At 45.4% G+C, this 20,729-nt stretch overlaps 1 protein-coding gene and 1 pseudogene across 3 annotated transcripts in view; both read left to right on the top strand.

Annotated features, from left to right (window-relative positions):
• FAM135B (family with sequence similarity 135 member B) overlaps positions 1-20,729 on the top strand; it is a 269,866-nt gene that overhangs the window by 163,726 nt on the left and 85,411 nt on the right. For all 3 annotated transcript variants that reach the window (XM_060287086.1, XM_030876275.2, XM_060287087.1), the window contains exons 4-5: positions 8,951-9,090; positions 16,619-16,689. In XM_060287086.1, coding sequence (XP_060143069.1) covers positions 8,951-9,090; positions 16,619-16,689 — 211 coding nt within the window. The remainder of the gene's footprint in view (positions 1-8,950; positions 9,091-16,618; positions 16,690-20,729) is intronic.
• LOC115863429 (U6 spliceosomal RNA) lies at positions 162-259 on the top strand (annotated as a pseudogene).

Raw genomic sequence — 20,729 nt, 5'->3', positions numbered from 1 at the left:
TTGAGAGAAGATTATGAAGGGACCCAGAAGGGATTCATCAGAACCGCATTTTGAATGTAAACCCACAGGCTTTATGGATTGGGTGAGAGGGTGAGGGAGAAAGAGCAATCAGAGATGACCAGGAAGTATTTTACTCTGTGTGATTGAGAGACTGGGGGAGGGTGCTCGCTTCCGCAGCACATATGCTAAAATTGGAATGACATTAGCATGGCCCTTGTGCCAGGATGACACGCAAATTCGGGAAGCGTTCCATGTTTTTTATTCACTTTGTTATAAAGCAGAAACTATGTTATAAAGCAGAAACTAACACACCATTGTAAAGCAATTATACCCCAATAAGGATGTTTAAAAAAAAAATTTATAATACCTAAAAGCAACAGGAGACTGAACAACAAAATTAGCCAAAAAAGAAAGAGTGCTCTAAGAATGATAATGTAAAAAAAAAAAAGATATAAAAATGAGGACCATTTTTTCTTCCATTATTTACCAATAATAAAATAACAAGAAGTACTTGATTAAAAAAAAAAGAGAGAGAGATTGGGGGAGGGACACAACCGAAGGTTCTATATTGGGTATGTAAGTTTATGGTGTGGATTTGACATCAAAGGAGTAATGTCGAGTGGGCGAGGGATCAGGTCCACTCAGGACAAAGGTGCAGCTGGAGTCAGGCATTTGAGGGTTCTCAGCTTGTGAGTGGCATATAAAGCCTTGGAAACAGCAAGACGTAGATGGAGGACTCCAACACAGAGGTAGGAAGAGCAGGAGGAGCCATCCCAGGGGGAGCAGGGAGGAGAGGGAAACCATGAACATAGCTACTTGCCATCAGCAGGCAGGTGGGGAGCGGGAAGGGGAAGCTGGGACGAAGTGAGAGAGTGGCATGGACATATATACACTACCAAACGTAAAATAGATGGCTAGTGGGAAGCAGCCGCATAGCACAGGGAGATCAGCTCGGTGCTTTGTGACCACCTAGAGGGGTGGGATACGGAGGGTGGGAGGGAGGGAGACGCAGGAGGGAAGAGATATGAGGATGTATGTATATGTATAGCTGATTCACTTTGTTATAGAGCAGAAACTAACACACCACTGTAAAGCAATTATACTCCAATAAAGATGTTAAAAAAATAAAATTAAGATATACAGTGTAAAAAAGAAAAACAAACAAAAACAAACAAACAAAAAAATAAGGAATCTTCTTGCCATCCTGGTGAGTCAAATCATTATTGCCATTTTCGTCTGTGAACGAACTAAGGCTGGGAGAGTTAACATCTCACTGAAAGACTCCCAGCTATAAACAGGGAGATTCCTGAAACACTGTCTTTCCAGGCAGTGCCCACTGCCCTGTGCCAAGCCTGCTGTCTTCCCAGGATCAAGAAACAATTGAGGATTCCCTTTCCACTTCCCTCGAGAGTTCTGCTAGCAGCTGCTAGAATTCCACCGTGGATAACGTTTCATCGTCACATCAGCTGCACGCTTCTCTCCGTCCAGCAGTATATTCACTGCCGTTTCTCCGAGACCACCTGTTAAATGTTAGACTCTGTGCCCGGTACACTCCTAGGTCATCTCATTCAACCCTCCCAACCCTTGAACTCCCATCCCCAGGTCACAGGGGCGGAAACCCAGGTTCAGACCAGGTAAGTTCCTTGTTCACAGGTGCGCGGTGTACAAATGGCAGAGCCCTGAGGAAATCCATGTCTTTGAACTCCAATCCATTTCTTGTCGTTACAAAAGCGTGAGAGGCAAGGCCATGGACTGGACTCTATAATTAGAATACAAATGGAAATACCTGAGACTGCACAGGGGTTAGGACCGATCAGAAGGAAGCCCAGCAGGGGAAGTCTTGGGCGACTGGAGTGTGTTTGAGGCGGCCCTCTGGCCTTTTACTTTTGAAATTACATAGCAGTGCACATTATTGGCTAATAAAGTGTTATCAAGTGCTAGCCTGACTGGGCTCATTCTAATAGGTAGGTGAAAAGGGTTTATAATTAAGTAATTAAGGCCACTCAGTGTTCATGGGAGGATGCTCACGGCCAAATTACATCAGCAGCCCTTGTTCATTTTCAGGAATTTAAAAGGTATTTTTTTCTTTCCTGTGTTCTTTGGTTTAGTTGCCCTCCTTCTGCAAGCATGAATTTCTGCCAGGCCACGGTCTCTGCTTTGTAACTCGAGTTTTCTTGCAGACTAAGATAGGAGTCAGACGTCCTGGGAACTGGAGCTTCCCCCCAACATAGGGAACCTTCCAAAAATCATCCCTTTGTATCCCTGCCTTCATTAATAACTAATTAATTGCTTGATTCAGTGCGTATTTGAGTGAGTATAATACACAAGGCCTGCTGTTCCGTCATGCTAGGACTTCAGTTCTTTTTCTGTGAAACAGAAGTAATGGAGTATCGTGAGTGCGGTGAGGAGAGAAAGAAGTTGGGAAGTATTGCGCTAAACACTGCAGGCTAGCCCTTCTTGTTGCTGTACCGTCACCAGTGACTGGTATTATGTCTAACATTGTCTACGGGGTCATTTAGTTAAATAATAAATGAGTAAACAAACTCAGAGATGAAAGAATGAAAAGAAGCACATGATTTGGAGTCACCATCTACTGTTGATACATTTGCTGCTGAGGATGTAACTTAACCCAATGATCCTGCGTTCCCTCATGAGGGAAATGAAGACTGTCATACCCAAGGTCAAGTGAGATGAGGAACATAAAGTGCCTGGAACTCAGACGAACCAGTCGCGGGCTAACTTTTGTAGAGCAACGTGAAATGAGCCACACGGTTTGCTGTATCTTTACAGAGAAGTGACTTTTTCTTTCTTTTTTTTTTTTTTTTTTTTTTGCGGTACGCGGGCCTCTCACTATTGTGGCCCCTCCCGTTGCGGAGCACAGGCTCCGGACGCGCAGGCTCAGCGGCCATGGCTCACGGGCCCAGCCGCCCTGCGGCATGTGGGATCTTCCCGGACCGGGGCACGAACCCGCGTCCCCTGCATCGGCAGGCGGACTCTCAACCACTGCGCCACCAGGGAAGCGCAGAAGTGACTTTTTCAAACCATAGAGTTATAAGTAACAACATCTGTGCCCAAACCCAGTTTGTTGTACAGAATTTGCTCCCTCCATTAAAACTGCTAAAGTAGCCTATATAAGATGTTTTAAATCATTCAGTGTATCTGGAAAGCTGAGAAATTCGTTCAGACAAGGAGAAGTCTGTGGAGGTGAACAATTAAGGGACTTCTCATCCCTACTCCATGGATAGATGTTCCAGACAGGAACACCCTGCAAGGAACCCTATGATTGTTTTTGTTTTGTTTTGTTTCGTTTTCGTTTACTTTGTTTTATTGAAGTAGAGTTGATTTACAATGTTGTGTTAATTTCTGCTGTACAGCAAAGTGATTCAGTTTATATGTGTGTGTGTGTATATATCTATATATACATACATACATACATTCTTTTTCATATTCTTTTCCATTACGGTTTATCACAGGATATTGAATATAGTTCCCTGTGCCATACGGTAGGACCTTGTTGTTTATCCATCTTGTTGTTTATCCATCTTGCTGGTTATCCATTCTATATACAGTAGTTTGCATCTGCCAGTCGCAAACCCCCACTCCATCCCTTCCCCACTCCCCTTCCCCCTTAGCAACCACAGGTCTGTTCTCTGTGAAGGAACCCTGTGATTGTTGATGACTGAATCTGTTTTGTTTTGTTTTAACCTATGACTTGATGCATAGCAGGTGATTCATAAGAATTTAATGAATTAATATATTTTATAGCAAAACCCATAGAAACATATTAATCTGGAGATATGGTTAAGGCTTACACTCACCTCTATGGGCACTGAAACAAAATATTTAATATTCCATGTACAGAGGGTCAAGTAGAAAGTAAGAAAAACATTTGCTTTCTTTCAAATGGCAAAATAAAAATGACAACAAAATGCAGCCCTTTATTGATGTATCGTCCGTCTGATACGCTTCAAGTACTGAAGGTGCCAGTGTGTTCACAACTCTTTGGCTATTCCACAAACGGGCTTGTGTCTCTAAATGCCCTGTTGGCAGACGTGCCAGCGTGCCTCCCCCGTCTCGTATTGTCCAAGAAGCTCTGAGATTCCACAGTGGACCAGGGTCCTTTTCTGAATGCCAGGCTAGGAGAAAACTGGGTTGCTTGGTCCCTTGCTCTGGGCTTCTCGTGGCCGTGCCGCTGCTCCGTTGAAGGTGATTCTCTAGAGTTCCGAGAAGGCTCGTCCTCTCAATGGTGACCTTGCTTCCACAAGCATCCCTACGGACCTCGTGGGCACAGGCCTCGGAACCCCAATGCCATTACTCTACAAAGCACAGCCTTTGTGCCAGGATAGATGGGTCCACAGAGCTTTTCAGGTCACCATGTAACAAAATCAGCCTTCTGCTTACAAACCCCTTGCCCGTGGGCAACGTCCAGAGTCATCATTTCAGGCCCCAGCTTTCTTCAAAGTCCTTCTACTTCCAGGAACAAGCTTTCCATGCCTGATCCACACAGTATGTTAATACCTCCTACATCAGGAAAAGTCTGTCTCAGTGTAACAGACCTCCCCAACTTCCAAACTCCAGAAAAGGTCATCAAGATCCTGGTCTCTTTGCTCCCAGAATTTCCTCCTCTCTCGAAGCAGACCGTTCCACTTGTACTCCTGTGATAGGGTCTCCAGGAAAGGTAGCCGCCTTGATGGAATCACAGAAGGTCACGCCACAGCTCTCTGCCCTGGCAGTGAGTGTGCAGCGGCCTTACCAATCCGACAAAGCTTATGTGATACTGAAGGTCATTCTGCCCCTTCTCTGGAAAAACAGTGAACGTCTACTTCAGGTGGCTTTTTTCTTCTGCCTACTCTTTGGAACAGTTAGAAACAATAATAAACCTTGGCGTCAAGGTGACTTTCTGTCCTTACTGTTCCTAGAAGTAGCCAGACAGTTATCTAGTGGAAAGAGTCATCATCCTCTTTATCTTACCAGGAACTCTGCTTGGGTTTTGAGAATTTCACAGTTAGACATACACCTCTTTAGTTCTCATCTCATCTGAGCCTGACGTTGATCACGTAAATAAGCTGGACTTGACTCTTGCTTCACTTAAGCTCCTGTTTACTGTCCTGCCCGAGGCCACATAGCCAGAAAGCAGTGGGGCAAGTCTAGGACACCTATTTTTGCTTTGCTGAAGGAGATCCTGTTCTAAACCGTATAAACTCCAAGGTTCTGACCTTGAGTTGCTCATCATCTGACCTGGCTTTTTCAACTTCCATGCACTCTAATGTTTTGGAAGGTTCTCCCCTATGCATGTGGCCTGGGTTCGAAGAAATGCCGTGATAGCTTCTTAGAATCTTTGTTTTCAAATAGCCCAGACCTCACCCAGCCGTCCTCAGGCCTGGAGGGCTGGAAGGGGTCCCCCAGGGTTTTGACTGCTTAGTGCAAACCTGATTCTCTGGGGGAGCTCCTGTGTACTGGCAGAGCTATGACCAGGTTCCCAGAGTGGGAGTGAGATTCAGTCTACAAGTCAATGCCCATGAGAGCTCCCCGGCTTGGACTCTGGGGTAGAGGGTCCCTGTCAGATAAGCACACCTGTGCTTTGTAATCTGCGCTCACAGAGCCCTCTGGGGCTGGAGGGGGCTCTCAGCAGAGGGAAGGTAACTTGAGTTGTAAGCATTTAGAGGCACATAATATATGCAAAGTATTGGTATCAGTCATTTGGGGGGAAAGAAACAGCAGAACCTAAAAATTTTTTACTCTTGCTTTCTGGTTTGAAGTTCCAGATTAAACTGTTTGGACAATGGGAGCCGCTGAAGAGGTGTCTCTCTCATCTGCTCTGCTCTCTTTTTTCTACTGCCCTCCTCTTCCTTCTATCCCCTTCTCTTGCCCCTCCCACCTTCTTTCCATCAGACTTGTTTTCCCTCAAAGTTCTAACTCTCCTTTCAGATACTCATCCATGGTATCAACCCTGATGCATACAAAAGAAGACAGATATTTAGGAAGACTAATCTATACCTTCTCATTGGACCACTGGTCTGGTCTCCAAACAATAAGTGAAAACAGTCTAAAGATAATCTCGAGGCTTATCCATGTTGCTGCAAATGGCATCATTTCATTCTTTTTTAATGGCTGAGTAATATTTCATTATCTATATATGTATACACACACACACACACACACACACACACACACACACACACACACACACACACCCACACCCACATCTTCTTTATCCATTCCTCTGTCAGTGGTGGACATTTAGGTTGTTTCTGTGACTTGGCTATTGTAAATAGTGAAGTAAGTCAGACAGGGAAACACAAATATATAATATCACTCATATGTGGAATCTAATTAAAAATGATATAAATGAACTTATTTACAAAACAGAAACAGACTCACAGATTTCAAAAACTTATGGCTTTACCAAAGGGGAAACAAAGCGGGGGATAAATTAGGAGCTTGGGATTAATTTACACACACTACTATATAGAGAGTGGATAGCCAGTGGGAACCTGCAGTACAGCACAAGGAACTCAAGGTTCTGTAATAACCTATATGGGAAAAGAATCTGAAAAAGAAGGAATGTATGTATATATGTGACTGAATCACTTTGCTATACACCTGAAGCTAACACAACACTGTCAATCAACCATACTCCAATAATATTAATAAAAAAAAGTGTCAGAATGTTTGAAATAACACTTGGGATATACCAAGACATGTTCTTTTTACCAATGTAACATTACAAAAGGATAAAAAAAAAAACAAACAGATGAGTTTGTGATTTCAACAACAACAACAACAAAACAGTCTAAAGAGAAAGTGGCTTTTTACCCCACTGCTAGGAAGTGGCAGCCTCCCCAGGTATGAGCAAGGTCTTTCAGAGTAGAGAGAGCAGGCACTGCCCTCACCTCTAGGTGTCCAGAACCTGGTGCATAAGAGGGTGAGGAGAACAAGGTGTGAACGAGCGCCCTCTGTATCCTGGGTCTAATGAGGCCCCTTGGGATGCCGCGATCTTCTGTAAATACTGCTGAGTCCTGTGATCTAGTTCGTCAGTCTGCTCAAAACCAGAGGAGCTCAGTCTCCCGTGGATACGTAGCCGGTGGAAATGTATTCAACAGGGAGTGCTACGACCTTTCTCGAAACACAGTGAAAAAGTCATCCTACTGCATTTTGCATGCCTAGGACATGCTTGCTCTTCAGATCTTGATTTATTTTATCCTCTTCTGTCTACGCTGATCCCAGAAGGTCAGTGTGTGGAGATGCCTGTTTTTCACGTGGAAAGGCTGCTGTTACGAGGAGTGATGTCACTTGCCCAAGAAGGCAAGTGATTGAACTGTTTTTCTGGCTGTCCCTGCAGGTCCTAGATGGCTCAGTGTTGCTCTGACCTTCAAGAGTATTTACCCCATCCATCCTCTGCCACGTTGTCGGTCTGGCTTATAGATCAACCAGGCCTTGACAGTGATAGAAAAAGGGCTGGTGCAGCAAATAAAAACAGAAGGACATTTGCGCGCAAGGATCCCTTCTGTTGAAAAGCCACATCAGTTTGAATCCAACAGGTCTCAGTAGGGCTGTGTCAGGCCAGAAATTTTATTTCCTTCACAATGAAGTGCACATTGGAGCGTGAACGTCTGCACGGCCTTGGAAAGACCTGGGATTTTGCATTTCTTTTTCCCTACTCTGAAGCTACAATGCAGGTGTCAAGCGTCACTGTGCATGGGGAGGTGACAGTAACCCTTTGTCCCTGTTTCCAAGGGACTGTTCCAGCCAGCTGGGGACACTGCACAAGGCACTCCAGCCGTTTTCCTTTGCTGGTTGGGCTTTTAGAAAAATTTCTTGCTTCCCTTTGCAATCACACTATTTCCGTGTTTCAGTGGAGCTTCATAGCATACCTGTCGTTTGCTAGGAAATGGGTGCATTTTATTCATTCACCCAAGACGTCTTTTCTCAGTTGTTAAGTAGGCGGATGTGAGGATGAATCCACACAACGCCTCCTCGTATAGCGACTGTCGTGACGCCTCCCTCCCCTTCTTTGAGGCTTGGTCTCTTCATCTGTGGTGAAAACTTACCCTAGCAATTTTCTGTGAGGATTAAGGAAAGAAACACATTTGAAAAGCACTTTGGAAGCTGTGAAATACCACTAGGCCATTATTATGAATGAGTTGTCTTTGCTTTATATTATATAAATAGCACCATTATTTATTTTAGAAGATTTCTATATTTTTCCAACTCTGCAGTTTGTGTGTTAAGTGATTTGGAAGAATTCACCCATTTTCTCTTCATAGTAACCCTGGTCAGTGGATGCAGGAAGATCTCTTAACCTCCTTGAGTAGGTTTATCTTCTTGAAATTCAACTTCACTTTGAGACAATGTTTAGGGATTAAGGTACATTTAGAATGCACTGGAAGACATGGGATTGAGCAAGTTCCTTAAAAAACTGGATATCTCATGTAATTAGAATTAGCACATTTGTCTAAAACTCAAGACAGAGCATCCTTCATATCCTATGTGCTGTGCGAACAACACTTTCAGCAGAGAGAGATTCTGTGGACGCTAGGATATCCTTGTAGAAGACCCATTTCTGTTTTTCTCTCTCTGTTTCTCTCCTCATTATTTTCAGGAGAGGGGGATTATGGAAGGCTTTATGAAGGAGGGGTTATGTGAGCAGGTAAAGAATTCAGCAGGTACTAATTTCCAGCCAAGGAACACTGCCCACTGCACGACAGGTGATTTAGCCAAGATCCTATGACTTATAAAGGACTGAAGAAGGTTCTTGCTGAGATGCCGTCCCGATTCAGTGACCTTAGATCTTGTGTGATGGAATCACATTCATCTGTGGCTTTTGGTCTTTGGGAATTGGAATGCAGTTTGGGGCCATTGTTTTCCTTGAGCTGGCCTGACCCCCAAGGAGGCCGCAGATCCAGGGCAGGATGGGAGTCATGAGCTGCTACCGGTTCTTGTTTTGCAGACAGCGGCAGCCTGCACTCAGCCTGTGTCCACGAGAGCACTGTGCACAGCCGAGTCTTTCAGATCTTATACAGGAACGAAGAGGTGCCCATCAACGATGCCGTGATCTTCCGAGCTCATTTGCTCTTAGATGGTGAAAGGGTAAGTCCCGGAATCTTCCACCAGCCACGAATGGCTTTTCCCTCCTGTGCCTTTTGTATCCAGTGCTAGGAGAATGGGACGTGAAGGAGACGTTGTACATTTGCTCTGAAATCTGACAGATTGGGACTGGGGATTTCAGAGCATTCCTGCACCTCCTGATTTATTCCTTTTTGTACTCATGCTTTCGTTTGTATACTTGCTTGTTTCATGTTCCAAGCGGGTCCCATTGACTGACTTGCTGACTGTCTTACTCATTCCTCCTTCGCCCATTTGCTCGTCTTTCTGGGCCTCCGTCAACAGGTCAATCGGCAGGTGTTTGCTGAGCATCTGCTTTGTGCAGCGCTTGGGACGGGCCCTCGGATGATGGGCAAAGCTGAAGAAGGCAGCAGGGCCGATCCCTCAGACGCTGAGTGCTCCATCAGAGAAACAGATACACAGACAGGCCCTGGTAGCTGCAATGCACTGTCCCGGCTGCATGTGCAGAAGAACAGGGGGCGCCAAGGTTGGAGATGAGCTCTGTGGGAGGACATCAACGGCTTAACAAAGGAGCTGGCTTTGAGATGCTGGGACTGAGAGTCCATCAGACTAAGAAAGAAGAAGGGCATCCCGTACAGGGGGAAACAGCATGAGTCAAGGCCCAGAGGCCTTGGAGCAAGTTGATTGAACATTTCCTATTTATGAGATTAACATCTGATAGTAACCTGATATTAACATCAAATGTTTCAAAATTTATGGTTACTGGGGGGAAAGGGAGGGACAGATTGGCATGTTGGGATTGACATATACACACTACTATATATTAGTTAGATAACTAATAAGGACCTACTGTATAGCACAGGGAACTCTAGTCAATACTCTGTAATGACCTATATGGGAAAAGAATCTAAAAAAGAGTGGCTAAATGTATATGTATAACTGATTCACTTTGCTGTACACCTGAAACTAACACAGCATTGTAAATCAACTATTCTCCAAAAGTATTCAAAAAATAAAAAAATCACTTGTACCTTTAAAAAAAATCAGATGTTTCAAAAGAATATCTGAAGTCTAAACCGTTTTTCTCCCTCCCCCAGCCCCACCTCGAATACCCGTTACCGCATGCCAGCTGGGCATTCCCTGCTGGAGCATCTTTAAAGATGTGGAAGTATACTCCTGCTTTAGGAGAGCCTAGTCAGACATGTGTCCCCTACAGGCATCCCCTACAGGCGTTATAGCACGCATAACGACTTCTCCTGGCCATCTAATACTCCTCTCATGTCCTATGGCTTTTTGTTTTTTTTAAAGTTTTGTATTCAGTTGACTTTTAAAAAATATATATTTATTGGCTGAGCCAGGTCTTAGCTGCAGCATCCGGGATCTTTGTTGCCACGCATGGGATCTTTAGTTGCGGCATGCAGGATCTTTTAGTTGCGGCATGCGAGATCTAGTTCCCTGACCAGGGATCGAACCCAGGCCCCCTGCATTGGGAGCACGGAGTCTTAACCACTGGACCACCAGGGAAGTCCCTCCCATGGCTTTTTGTCCACATCTTTTATGCTTGAGGTAGTGACGAGTTCCCCTGTTTGGCTACATGTGAAAAGCTGTCACTGATTCTTCATTTATGAATCCATCCATTCATCAAAGATCTGTTGAGCACCTGCTGTGGGCTAGAGATGAAAATCATGAACAAGAAGATACCCCTGGTGTCTGAGAGCTTACGTTTTAACATGAGATCAGTACATCACCAGGCAATCAAATAAATACCTCCTGTATATTCTATCGCTGAGCCTTCCCACTGCTTCTCGCTCAGCTCACTCATCCATGAGGTACACTCACAAAGGTAAGAAGAGCAGGAATTTTCACCCCTGTTGGAGGTCCTGTGAAACTACAGCTGGGCCCAGAGTGGAAGAGAACTCCTGGCAGGCTCGCTGTGCGAGACCTGATGCTGCCTCCTGACGGATACTCAGATTTCCAAGAGCTCAGCTTCAACACAAGCTTCACACGAGATGGCGACTGCTTCCTGGAGGGGAAGTGGCAGATGGGAGGGCTCCCTGAGCAGCCAGCACTGAGCTGAGACCACACGCTGAGGAGGGGCCAGGCATCCCGGGAGGAGGGCACAGCTAGGACAAAGGCTGTGAGGCGGGAATGAGGAGGTGCTGAGGAGTCCTGCAGTGACTGACCCCGAGGTACCCATCCATCAGCACTGGTTGCTTTCCCTGAGTTCCCCCACACCTTCGTAAGTCAACTCTTTTTAATGAACTGAGCGCATCATCTGCTTCTTTCCTGGACTCTGGTGGACACAGGTAGTTTAGGAAAAGATACTGGAGCTGGTTTTGAGGGTGAAGGGACTCCCAGTTGGGCTTCCTGCACAAGCTCAGCTTCCCCGAATTCTACTAAGGAAAGTCACTGGATTTCTCACGGGCCGTTGTCCTTTGGCACGTTGATCTCAAAGACCTTCCTGGGGAGAATGGTTGTGACTGGAGGCTGGGTTTGGACATTACTCAGGTCTCTTGGTCATTATTCCATCTTAATTCCATCAGACTCTTCCTCCTGCCCCTAACAGTTTAAAGCTTTTCAAGGTTAACGTTTCCCAGCACTCAAGTTTAGCCTCGCGCGACTTTGCGACAAGCCATAGTTCGGAGGTTGAACGGGCAGTGTGTTTGCCAGCCTGGGTCGTAGTCTTGTACATATTTTGTACAAGACTTTGTTCATACGGTACATATTGTTTTCTTCTGCATATAAAATCACGTATCTCTACAAGCTAATAATTTATTGTTGTTTTGGGGGTAATCCACATGGCAGCAAACAGCGTTATCATTAATCATTACCTCCAAATCAGTGACAATTAAAGTTAATTGGGTAAGTTCATAAAAGGCGTATCTCTGGAATGCATGCATCAGCTCCAGTGAATACCTGTTTATGGCAGCCAAAACGCCGTATCGCCAGCTGGCCGGAGCTCACGGTCTTGCATGTACGTAGCCATCAGTGTGAGTGGCAGGCATATACGATGCCAGCACGTCGAGCGTACCGTTTCCTGGGCTATGGGAAGTGCAGACACGGAGAAGATCCAGCCCACACAGTTAGTGCCCAAGTAAATGTAAGAGATGACCATGGACAGAACTAATCACAGCTTAAGGCACAAACGTTTTCATAAAAGTTGCAAAGAAGCAGGGAGTGTGGCGGAGGATAGGTATATTATTTATATACACTTTGTGTAACACCCCCCAGAAGATTTGGGAAGGCTGACAAAATACACAGGATAGTAAAAGGGTAAAAATAGCAATAGAGGGAGCCAAAGTACAGGAAAAACACAACAGGCAGCTAAAGCCTGAGTTAAATGTAACAGACCAGAATGCACACGCAGAGTTCTGGACCTTTGCAGATGTTGGCCCACACATTCAGTGCTGAGCTTCCCAGCAGACAAGGCAGAGAAGATACAGTTATTAGCAGCGAGATGCTTAATGTCCTGAAGAGGAAGAGGAACATGTTACAGAAAATAATCTTTGTGGACAAGGTTGCATTTTTTTTTTTTTTTTTTTTTTGCGGTACGCGGGCCTCTCACTGCTGTGGCCTCTCCCATTGCGGAGCACAGGCTCCGGACACGCAGGCTCAGCGGCCATGGCTCACGGGCCCAGCCACTCCGCGGCATGTGGTATCCTCCCGGACCGGGGCACGAACCTGCGTCCCCTGCATCGGCAGGCGGACTCTCAACCACTGCGCCACCAGGGAAGCCCAAGGTTGCATTTTTTAATTGAAGTATAATTGATTTACAATGTTGTGTTAATTTCTAGTATACAGCAAAGTGATTCAGTTATATACATATATTCCTTTTCATACTCCTTACCATTATGATTTATTACAGGAGATTGAATATAGTTCCCTGGACTATACAGTAGGACCTTGTTGTTTATCTGTTTTATATATAGTAGTTTGCATCTGCTAATCCCAAACTCTCAGTTTATCCCTCCTCCACCCTCTTCCCTTTTGGTAACCGTAAGTTTGTTTTCTATGTCTGTGAGTCTGTTTCTGTTTTATAAATAAATTCACTTGAGTCATATTTTAGATTCCACATGTAAGTGATATCTTATGGTATTTGTCTTTCTCTGTCTGCCTTACTTCACTTAGTATGATGATCCCTAGGTGCGTTCATGTTGCTGCAAATGGCAATATTTCATTCTTTTTTATGGCTGAGTAATATTCCATTGTATATATGTACCACATCTTCTTTAGCCATTCACCTGTCGATGGACATTTAGGTTGCTTCCATGTCTTGGCTATTGTGAATAGTGCTGCTATGAACATTGGGGTGCATGTATCTTTTCGAATAAGAGTTTTCTCCGGATATGTGCCAAGGAGTGGGATGGTTGCATTTTTATGGGCTCCAAAAAGAAAAGCATTTCTCAAAGTATGATTCCTAGATGCACCATGTCCTAGTGCCCTGGCAGCACTTTTTTAAAATGCAGATTCTTAAGCCCAGCCCAGACCTAGCCCAGGCAGTCTGACCGCAAAGCCTGTGTTTGTGACCGGTATGCAGGCCTGGGGGTGGAGTTATTGGACGAAGGGGTCCTTTAGGTGGTCAGGCCCATAGTAAGTTGGAAATAACTATAATAACTAATATTTGTTGAGAATGGGCTTTGTTCACACACTGTGTTAAGCCCTTTATGTGCATTTTCTTACATAGTCGCACAATAGCAGTGATCTAAGGGGTAAGTGTAATCATTTCACCCCCATTTTACAGATGAAAAAACAAACAAACCTAGAGAGGTTGACTGGCCCAAGGTCACACAGATACTTAATAAATGGAGAGCCAAGCTTTGTACCCATGTAGCTTGACTTCCAAAACTGCTTTCTTATCTCCCCAGCTATGATGCAGCTCAGGAGAGAAGTTCATAAAGGAGGAGGAGATACAAGGGTTACTACTGTTATGAGCAGAGTTGAAATCAGCTAGCGTGAGATTGTACAACCCACAACACAGATGAGACCTTGGGAAAAGGCTGAAGAAGTGAGGAACCCTTGACTGAACCTGGGCTTTGGAGCCCAGATTAAGCCTTGGAAGTGTCTTTCCTACAGCAAGTCTCAATTTTTTCATTTATAAGTGAGGCCAATATGTCTTAATTCACAGTTTTATCCACATTAAATAAGATAGTATATGACAGTGGTAGCTGTCCTGTGTAGTATCTGCTACACAGCAACTCCTGTGTAATCCTAGCTGCTGTTCTTATTTCCACTACTATGTGAAACTGTTGCCCGATGCTAAAAACGTCATCTGCCTGGGAGGCTGAGGTTAGCTGATGTAAGCTATTATATAGAGGATGGATAAAGAGCACAGGGAACTCTATTCGATAACCCGTGATAAACCATGATGGAAAAGAAGATGAAAAAAGAATGTATATATATGTATAACTGAATCACTTTGCTGTACAGCAGAAATTAACACAACACAGTAAGTCAACTATACTCCAATTTTTAAAAATCGCCCTTGAAAGGAAGCAATCCTTTTAACGAAAATAAGGTAGGGCAATGGAAGGGCATGCGTGCGTGAGTGTGTGTGTGTGTGTGCGTGCACGTGTGAATGTGTGTGTTTGGAGGAAGGGGCAGGTAGCCAGCAGCCAATGAAGAAAAATGAGTGGCTAGAGAAACCAGTGACTGCATTCTGGGGCATGTTGCAATTAAAGATTTATTGAGACATCAGTGAAGTCATAGCCAGGCTCCATCCAGCCACAGCTGATCTTGGGCCTGGATTTCTCTCCTTGTTCCAAAGAAATTGCAGCACGTTTAAAACTGGAGCTTACAGCGAATTTTTGTTAAGTAGGCAAATGCATGCTTGGAGGTGGTTAGGAGGACTTGCTCTGCCAGTCTTATTTCCCAGGAACTGGTGACAAGAGGCTGTGTTGCTTGGGTTGTGTGTATGAAGCCGGGTAAGTGATTATGCAAAACAAAGCTAGGAGAGGAAGTTATTCATAGCGCTTGGATTGAGCAAAATGTTAACTTTTAAACGCTTAAAAAAATTTTTTTAAACAAATTTTAAAACCCTGGGGAGCTAAAGATAAATTCCATCCATATGTCTCTGCCTGAGCTATACTTCACCAGGAGCATGTTTCCAAAGAGGCCTTTGGGTAAGAGATTTCCATCCCTACAGAATGAGGATATTCTTGCAAAGAAATAAAAACCAAGGGCGGGGGGTGGAGAAGAGCTTTATTTATCCTTTAAGATACACGAATACTTTCCGTGGGTGGGACCTTGTCCCTGGATCCAGAATGGATTAAGACTAGTCTCTCCCATAACGATACCAGATTACAGGGGATATTGGGTAAGAAAAGGGCCCGGGGGGATTTAGCCACAGTCAGATGGATTTTGTCAGAGTCCCCTGAGCCTGACCCAAGTGGAGCTTCGGAATGCCAGCCCAGCACGGCCAGATCCATGGATTGTTTTTTCAGAAGCTGGAAACCTGCAATGGAAAAGTGAAATTGCCTGATTTTTAAATGTTTTCTACTTGTTCAAAACATTGTAAGAAATACGATCAGGACTAAGCAAAAGGTGTCTGCAGCTAATATTGGTCTCTTGGGCTTATAACGCAAAAGTTGTAAAGCTGAGACAATTTTATAGGAAGTGTTGAATGCTGAGATAGGAAGAAAAACAGGGTTTTGTGGGTCACAGAGGAGAAGGGGTCCATCCCGCGTGGCTGTGGGGAGGAGATTACGCCCTGTCACAGGCGTGTAGTACTTACCTGGGTTTCCTGAGTAGGGACATCAGCTAGATCCGGTACTTAGCAAGTGACTCTCCTGGAGGTGGGGATGATGAGGTGTTACGTTTGGGAAAAGAAGAGCCGTGGGTTACCATCTTTTAGATGTACCTGAGAAGCTGGCAGGTAGAACAAATAGATTCCCATGCTAATGAATGAAAACTGATTTTTTTTTTTAAAAGCTAAGAATGGAAACAGTCATGGATAGGACATGAAATGCTAAAGTGTCTGAAAGCATAAATGGTTAGATGTAATGGATCTCAAGACAAAAGTGAAGGATACGCTTGCGTGTAAAGCTGGGCCACCTTGGGAACTGACGACGTTTCTGAGCATCAGCTTCCTCCTCTATGAACCTGAAGAATAGCGTCAGCCCCTCGAAGGTGCCGGCAGTAACACCACCTCCAACATTTTCCCATCTCTAGCCAAGTGGGGTTTCCTCTCTGCAAATTCACTGCTCCAACCTTTCCAAAGCAGGGGCCACAGAACACTTCACTCCTGCTTCAGAGGATTCCAGATCACATCTGTTCTGGAAATAAGGTGCTCAAAAGTCCTGCAGTCTAGAAAACTCACTTCACATTTTTTTCCTGCAAATTGGCTTTTCCCCACATTTGACATAAATCCCTTCCTTCTACTGTCCATGTAATACAGGCACTGCATTCAACTAGAATTCCACAGAACATGCATGGAAATTCTGCTTTACACATAAGTGACATTCATTTTGCTGTGAGCTCCTTCTTCTAAACTTTGGGAAACACGCCGGCTACATGTTTCATTTGGACCGGTCCTTAAACTTTGTTTCTCTTCTAGGTGGAAGAGGCACTAAGTGAAGTCGATTTCCAACTCAAGGTGGATTTGCACTTTACAGACAGTGAACAACAGTGAGTGTCCTTGGGATCCTTGAATCGTGATAATAGAGTTTCCTTTGCCCAACACTTTTCCAGCCCTGAGGTATCCTGATGGCCATGACCTCAGGACATCCCTTAGAAACCCGCTTCTTGATCAGCTACAGAAACGAGGGCAAGGAATATCTATGTGGTCATTTAGAGCTGCATGTATTTTAGGCAGGTAGCTCAGAGGCTGCAGGCACAGAGAACTCCAGACTTCCTGCTCTATGGACCGGCACCTTCTTATATCCGAACCCGCCTCCGTACACTTGCAATGCAGTATTAATTAGCTCTTTAGATTAATGTCCATATGAGGCTGCGGATCTCAAGGCCCCCTTCTGAATCGAAGGAGATCCTGCCGGGACCCTCATCTTTACACTGAATGTCTGCTATGACGTTTCAACTTTCTGAAAATTGAAAATCCATTGACGTACATTGAAAGTCCATCAACTTCCTGCTTATCGGATTCAATAATTCTGTTCTTTCATGTCATGAATAGATAGTCCTTTTTTCAGGTATGAAAAAGTCCAGTCGAATGTATTACCAAAACTCCAAACTCTCATCCAATTTATAACTTCTTTTCACTGACACTGCGCCTTCGCTCCACTGCACCCCTGCTCCAGGCGTTCTCGGGGTAGGAAACTCCCGCTGCAGCAGCTGGGTGTGGTGAGCAGCTTGATACAGCCTCCTGTCTTCCCCCTGGGGTGTGTGGGTCTTGCAGGGCCAGGCACAAGGAGGAGGGAGGAGATTGCAGGTGGGGCAGGGAGTCATACGTGATGGGTTCAGTTGCAAGCAGGGCTCTTAACGGGGTAGATGCTCGATCACTGCTTTCTCCGCTCCTGGGGTGTTCTTGTGTCTTCCGTGGAGCTATACCCGTTAGGCGGTCTCCCTCTCCCCCAGCCTCTGCTGTTCTTTGTTATAATGATGCCTCCTATGGTTGCGTCACTCGCTCCTTGCAGGAAGCTCTTTTGGCAGATTTTTCTCCGAGGAATGCACATCTGGCTCTTGGATAATGGACACAAGCACTTTCATCCTCATCTCACACTGGTGGGGACCCCCGCCCCAGTGCTGCTGACTCTTCTTTGGCCAATCCAGCCACCCTCAGCTTCTCTCCTGAGGGCCTTTGCAGGATAAGTCAGGCACCAGGGCCTGTGCTCCCCCAGGGGACACAGAGCATGCTCACGTGAAGACTCCCCTCATTAAGCTTGAGGTGAAAATGGAGGTCCTTCTTTTCCATCTGTTCTATTAGCAGAATCTCAGCACAGTCTGACCACTTCGGGGAAATTAATCCTCACTTCTGATCTCTACAGCCTCTTCAGCAAATGCTTCACCTTCTCCAGTGGAGAAGGGGCTAGTGCTGGCGGAATGGTTGCCCGACCCCTTCAAATTTCAGAGGCACTGTTAGCGCTTTGGCTCCCTTCCCAAGGATTGTCCCATCCCTGAGATGTGTCTGATTGTTATGGGAGTTTTCATAACACGGGGCATTGAATCAGAGGGGATCTGAACCACAGATGGACCACTACTAAAATGTCAGAAACCTGACTGTGTCTGTGCTTTGAGAATAGACATCTGATGTGTATGTACTGTAGATGGTCACGCCTCATCTCTGGGCTGGCCGGAGGATCTGTCCAAGGTCCTGCCGCTGCGTCTGGGCTCAACATCACAGATCCCTCACTCCTGGGGTCTTTATCTGGACCCCAAGCCCCTCTGGACACCTGCTTCTCTCATCACTTATGCTTACCTTGTGGTGGGATGATGGATGCTTGAGAAATCTTATCTCCCTCACACCATCTCCAGGACTTATTGTTCTAGCACCATATTGAACTCAGAAGCCCCATAAGAGGCTGACCTTCTTTCTAAGCTATAAACTCAGAAATGAAGTCCTCGTCTCTATTGCTCTCATATTCCCTCTCAACTATTTAGGGTTTCTGTCATTCACTCATTTTATTAATTTTATTAACACCCCCTTCCCTATCTTCCTGTGCCCCTTCATTCAGAAGTATTCATCCATAGCTCCCTGGTAGACATTTCCATTTGATCACAGAACCCTGCCATTGATCCCAAACCCAGCCTGGAAGTCATTCCCTACCCAGCTCGCCAGGCAGCCTCAATGATAAGTTATGGTGGACACAATGGATGTGACCTTCTTACCATCAAAACAGTAGTTAATGGAGAGGCTGTGTACAGGAGATTGGCCCAAACAAAGTGTATGGAGTTTCAGCAACAGGCTCTGTGCTCATTGACTGTGAGACACTGGGTGCATCCCCGCCCTTTTCCAAATCTCAGTAGCCTCATTTATAAAATGGGCATCATTATAGATTCTGTACTTCATGGGTCTGTTATGAAGATTAAGAGAGGTGATACCTAAGCCAGGCCAAGGGCACAGATCAATGTCTTCTTCCTCTTCGTGGCTTCCTAGATGCAGGTGGGGCCGGTTTCCATGTGTCACTTCCTCCCTATAGTACAAAGCACTTAACAACAATCAGAGCAGAGCGTTTTCATGGAGTGTGCGCTTAGCTAACAGGAACAGGAAGCCAGAGGCTGGGGAAGAATTGAAAATGCCATATTTTTTCATTTTCATAAGTTGGGTTTAAGGGTGACAAGACATCCGTAGCACATCCTGGGGATAGACTTTTGGCTTTGAAACATGACCCAGGCAGTCAGCTTCTTTGTAACCATTTAGGCTTGAACAGGATCAAAATAGAGAAGCGTGGCATCTAATGTCAGGGGCAGAAGGGCTCTTGAGGTCCATCCCGTCCAGTGGTTCTCAATGTGGGTGGGACAGTCCTGTCCCCCAGGGAATTTTGGCCATTTCTGGGGACATTTTAAATTGTTACACGGGGGGTGGGTGGGTGCTACTGGCTTCTAGTGAGTAGAGTCCAGGGACGCTGCTGAACATCCCACAATGCACAGGACTGCATCCCGGCTCCCCAGCAAAGCATTGTTCAGTCCCCAATATCAATATCACCGAGGGTGAGAAACAGTGCTGTAGTGTAACCTCACATTTGAACCTGCTACTCTGCAGAGACCCATGAACATGTGCTTGCGCAGAGACAGGAGCTCACGTCTCCCCATTATATCCCATTCTGTCCCTGGACACTTCTGCTTATCAGGAAATTCCTCTTTACTTCAAGGGACAAGTCATCCTTCTGTGCCTTCCTTCAGTTGCCCTCAAGTTCAGTCCTTGTAACCACGCATCAAAATTCTCAGTCTGGGGGCGTCCCTGGTGGCGCAGTGCTTGAGAGTCCGCCTGCTGATGCAGGGGACACGGGTTTGTGCCCCGGTCCGGGAGGATCCCACATGCCACGGAGCGGCTGGGCCCGTGAGCCATGGCCGCTGAGCCTGCGCGTCCGGAGCCTGTGCTCTGCAACGGGAGAGGCCACAACAGTGAGAGGCCCGCATACCGAAAAAAAAAAAAAATTCTCAGTCTGGATCGCAGTTCAGGTACACAAGTCATCTCTTTAGGTCATCTCTTCCCCTTCAGTTGAACACCAGGGCTCTTTCTCTGTGTTTTGCATTTTTTGTTTGTTTGATTTTTTTTGCTGGTTTTAGTTCCTGTATAAGAACCCAGGCATTTTCCTCTCAGTGTTATCCAGTTTACCTCTATGTTTTTTTTTTTCTAAATTGAGACCTCCCCCTCCCCCAGAACTGAGTTGGTTTTTTTTTAAACATCTTTATTGGAGTATAATTGCTTTACAATGGTGTGTTAGTTTCTACTGTATGACAGAGTGAATCAGCTGTACATATACACATATCCCCATATCCCCTCCCTCCTGCATCTCCCCCCCACCCTCCCTACCCCACCCCTCTAGGTGGTCACAGAGCACTGAGCTGGTCTCCCTGTGCTATGTGGCTGCTTCCCACTAGCTATCTAGTTTACACTTGGTATTTTATCTCCATTAATTAGCTCTATTCCTTTCAGGGCACAAAAGAGCTATCACCTCCCTCACTCTGAATTCTTTACTCCTATTAAAGTGGCTTAAATTCTTGTTAACGTTTTTGACATCTTTGCTACCCTGACATGTATTTCACCC

Source organism: Globicephala melas, chromosome 17, assembly GCF_963455315.2.
Source record: "Globicephala melas chromosome 17, mGloMel1.2, whole genome shotgun sequence".
Taxonomy (NCBI): domain Eukaryota; kingdom Metazoa; phylum Chordata; class Mammalia; order Artiodactyla; family Delphinidae; genus Globicephala; species Globicephala melas.
This window is presented reverse-complemented; position numbering and strand designations above follow the sequence as displayed.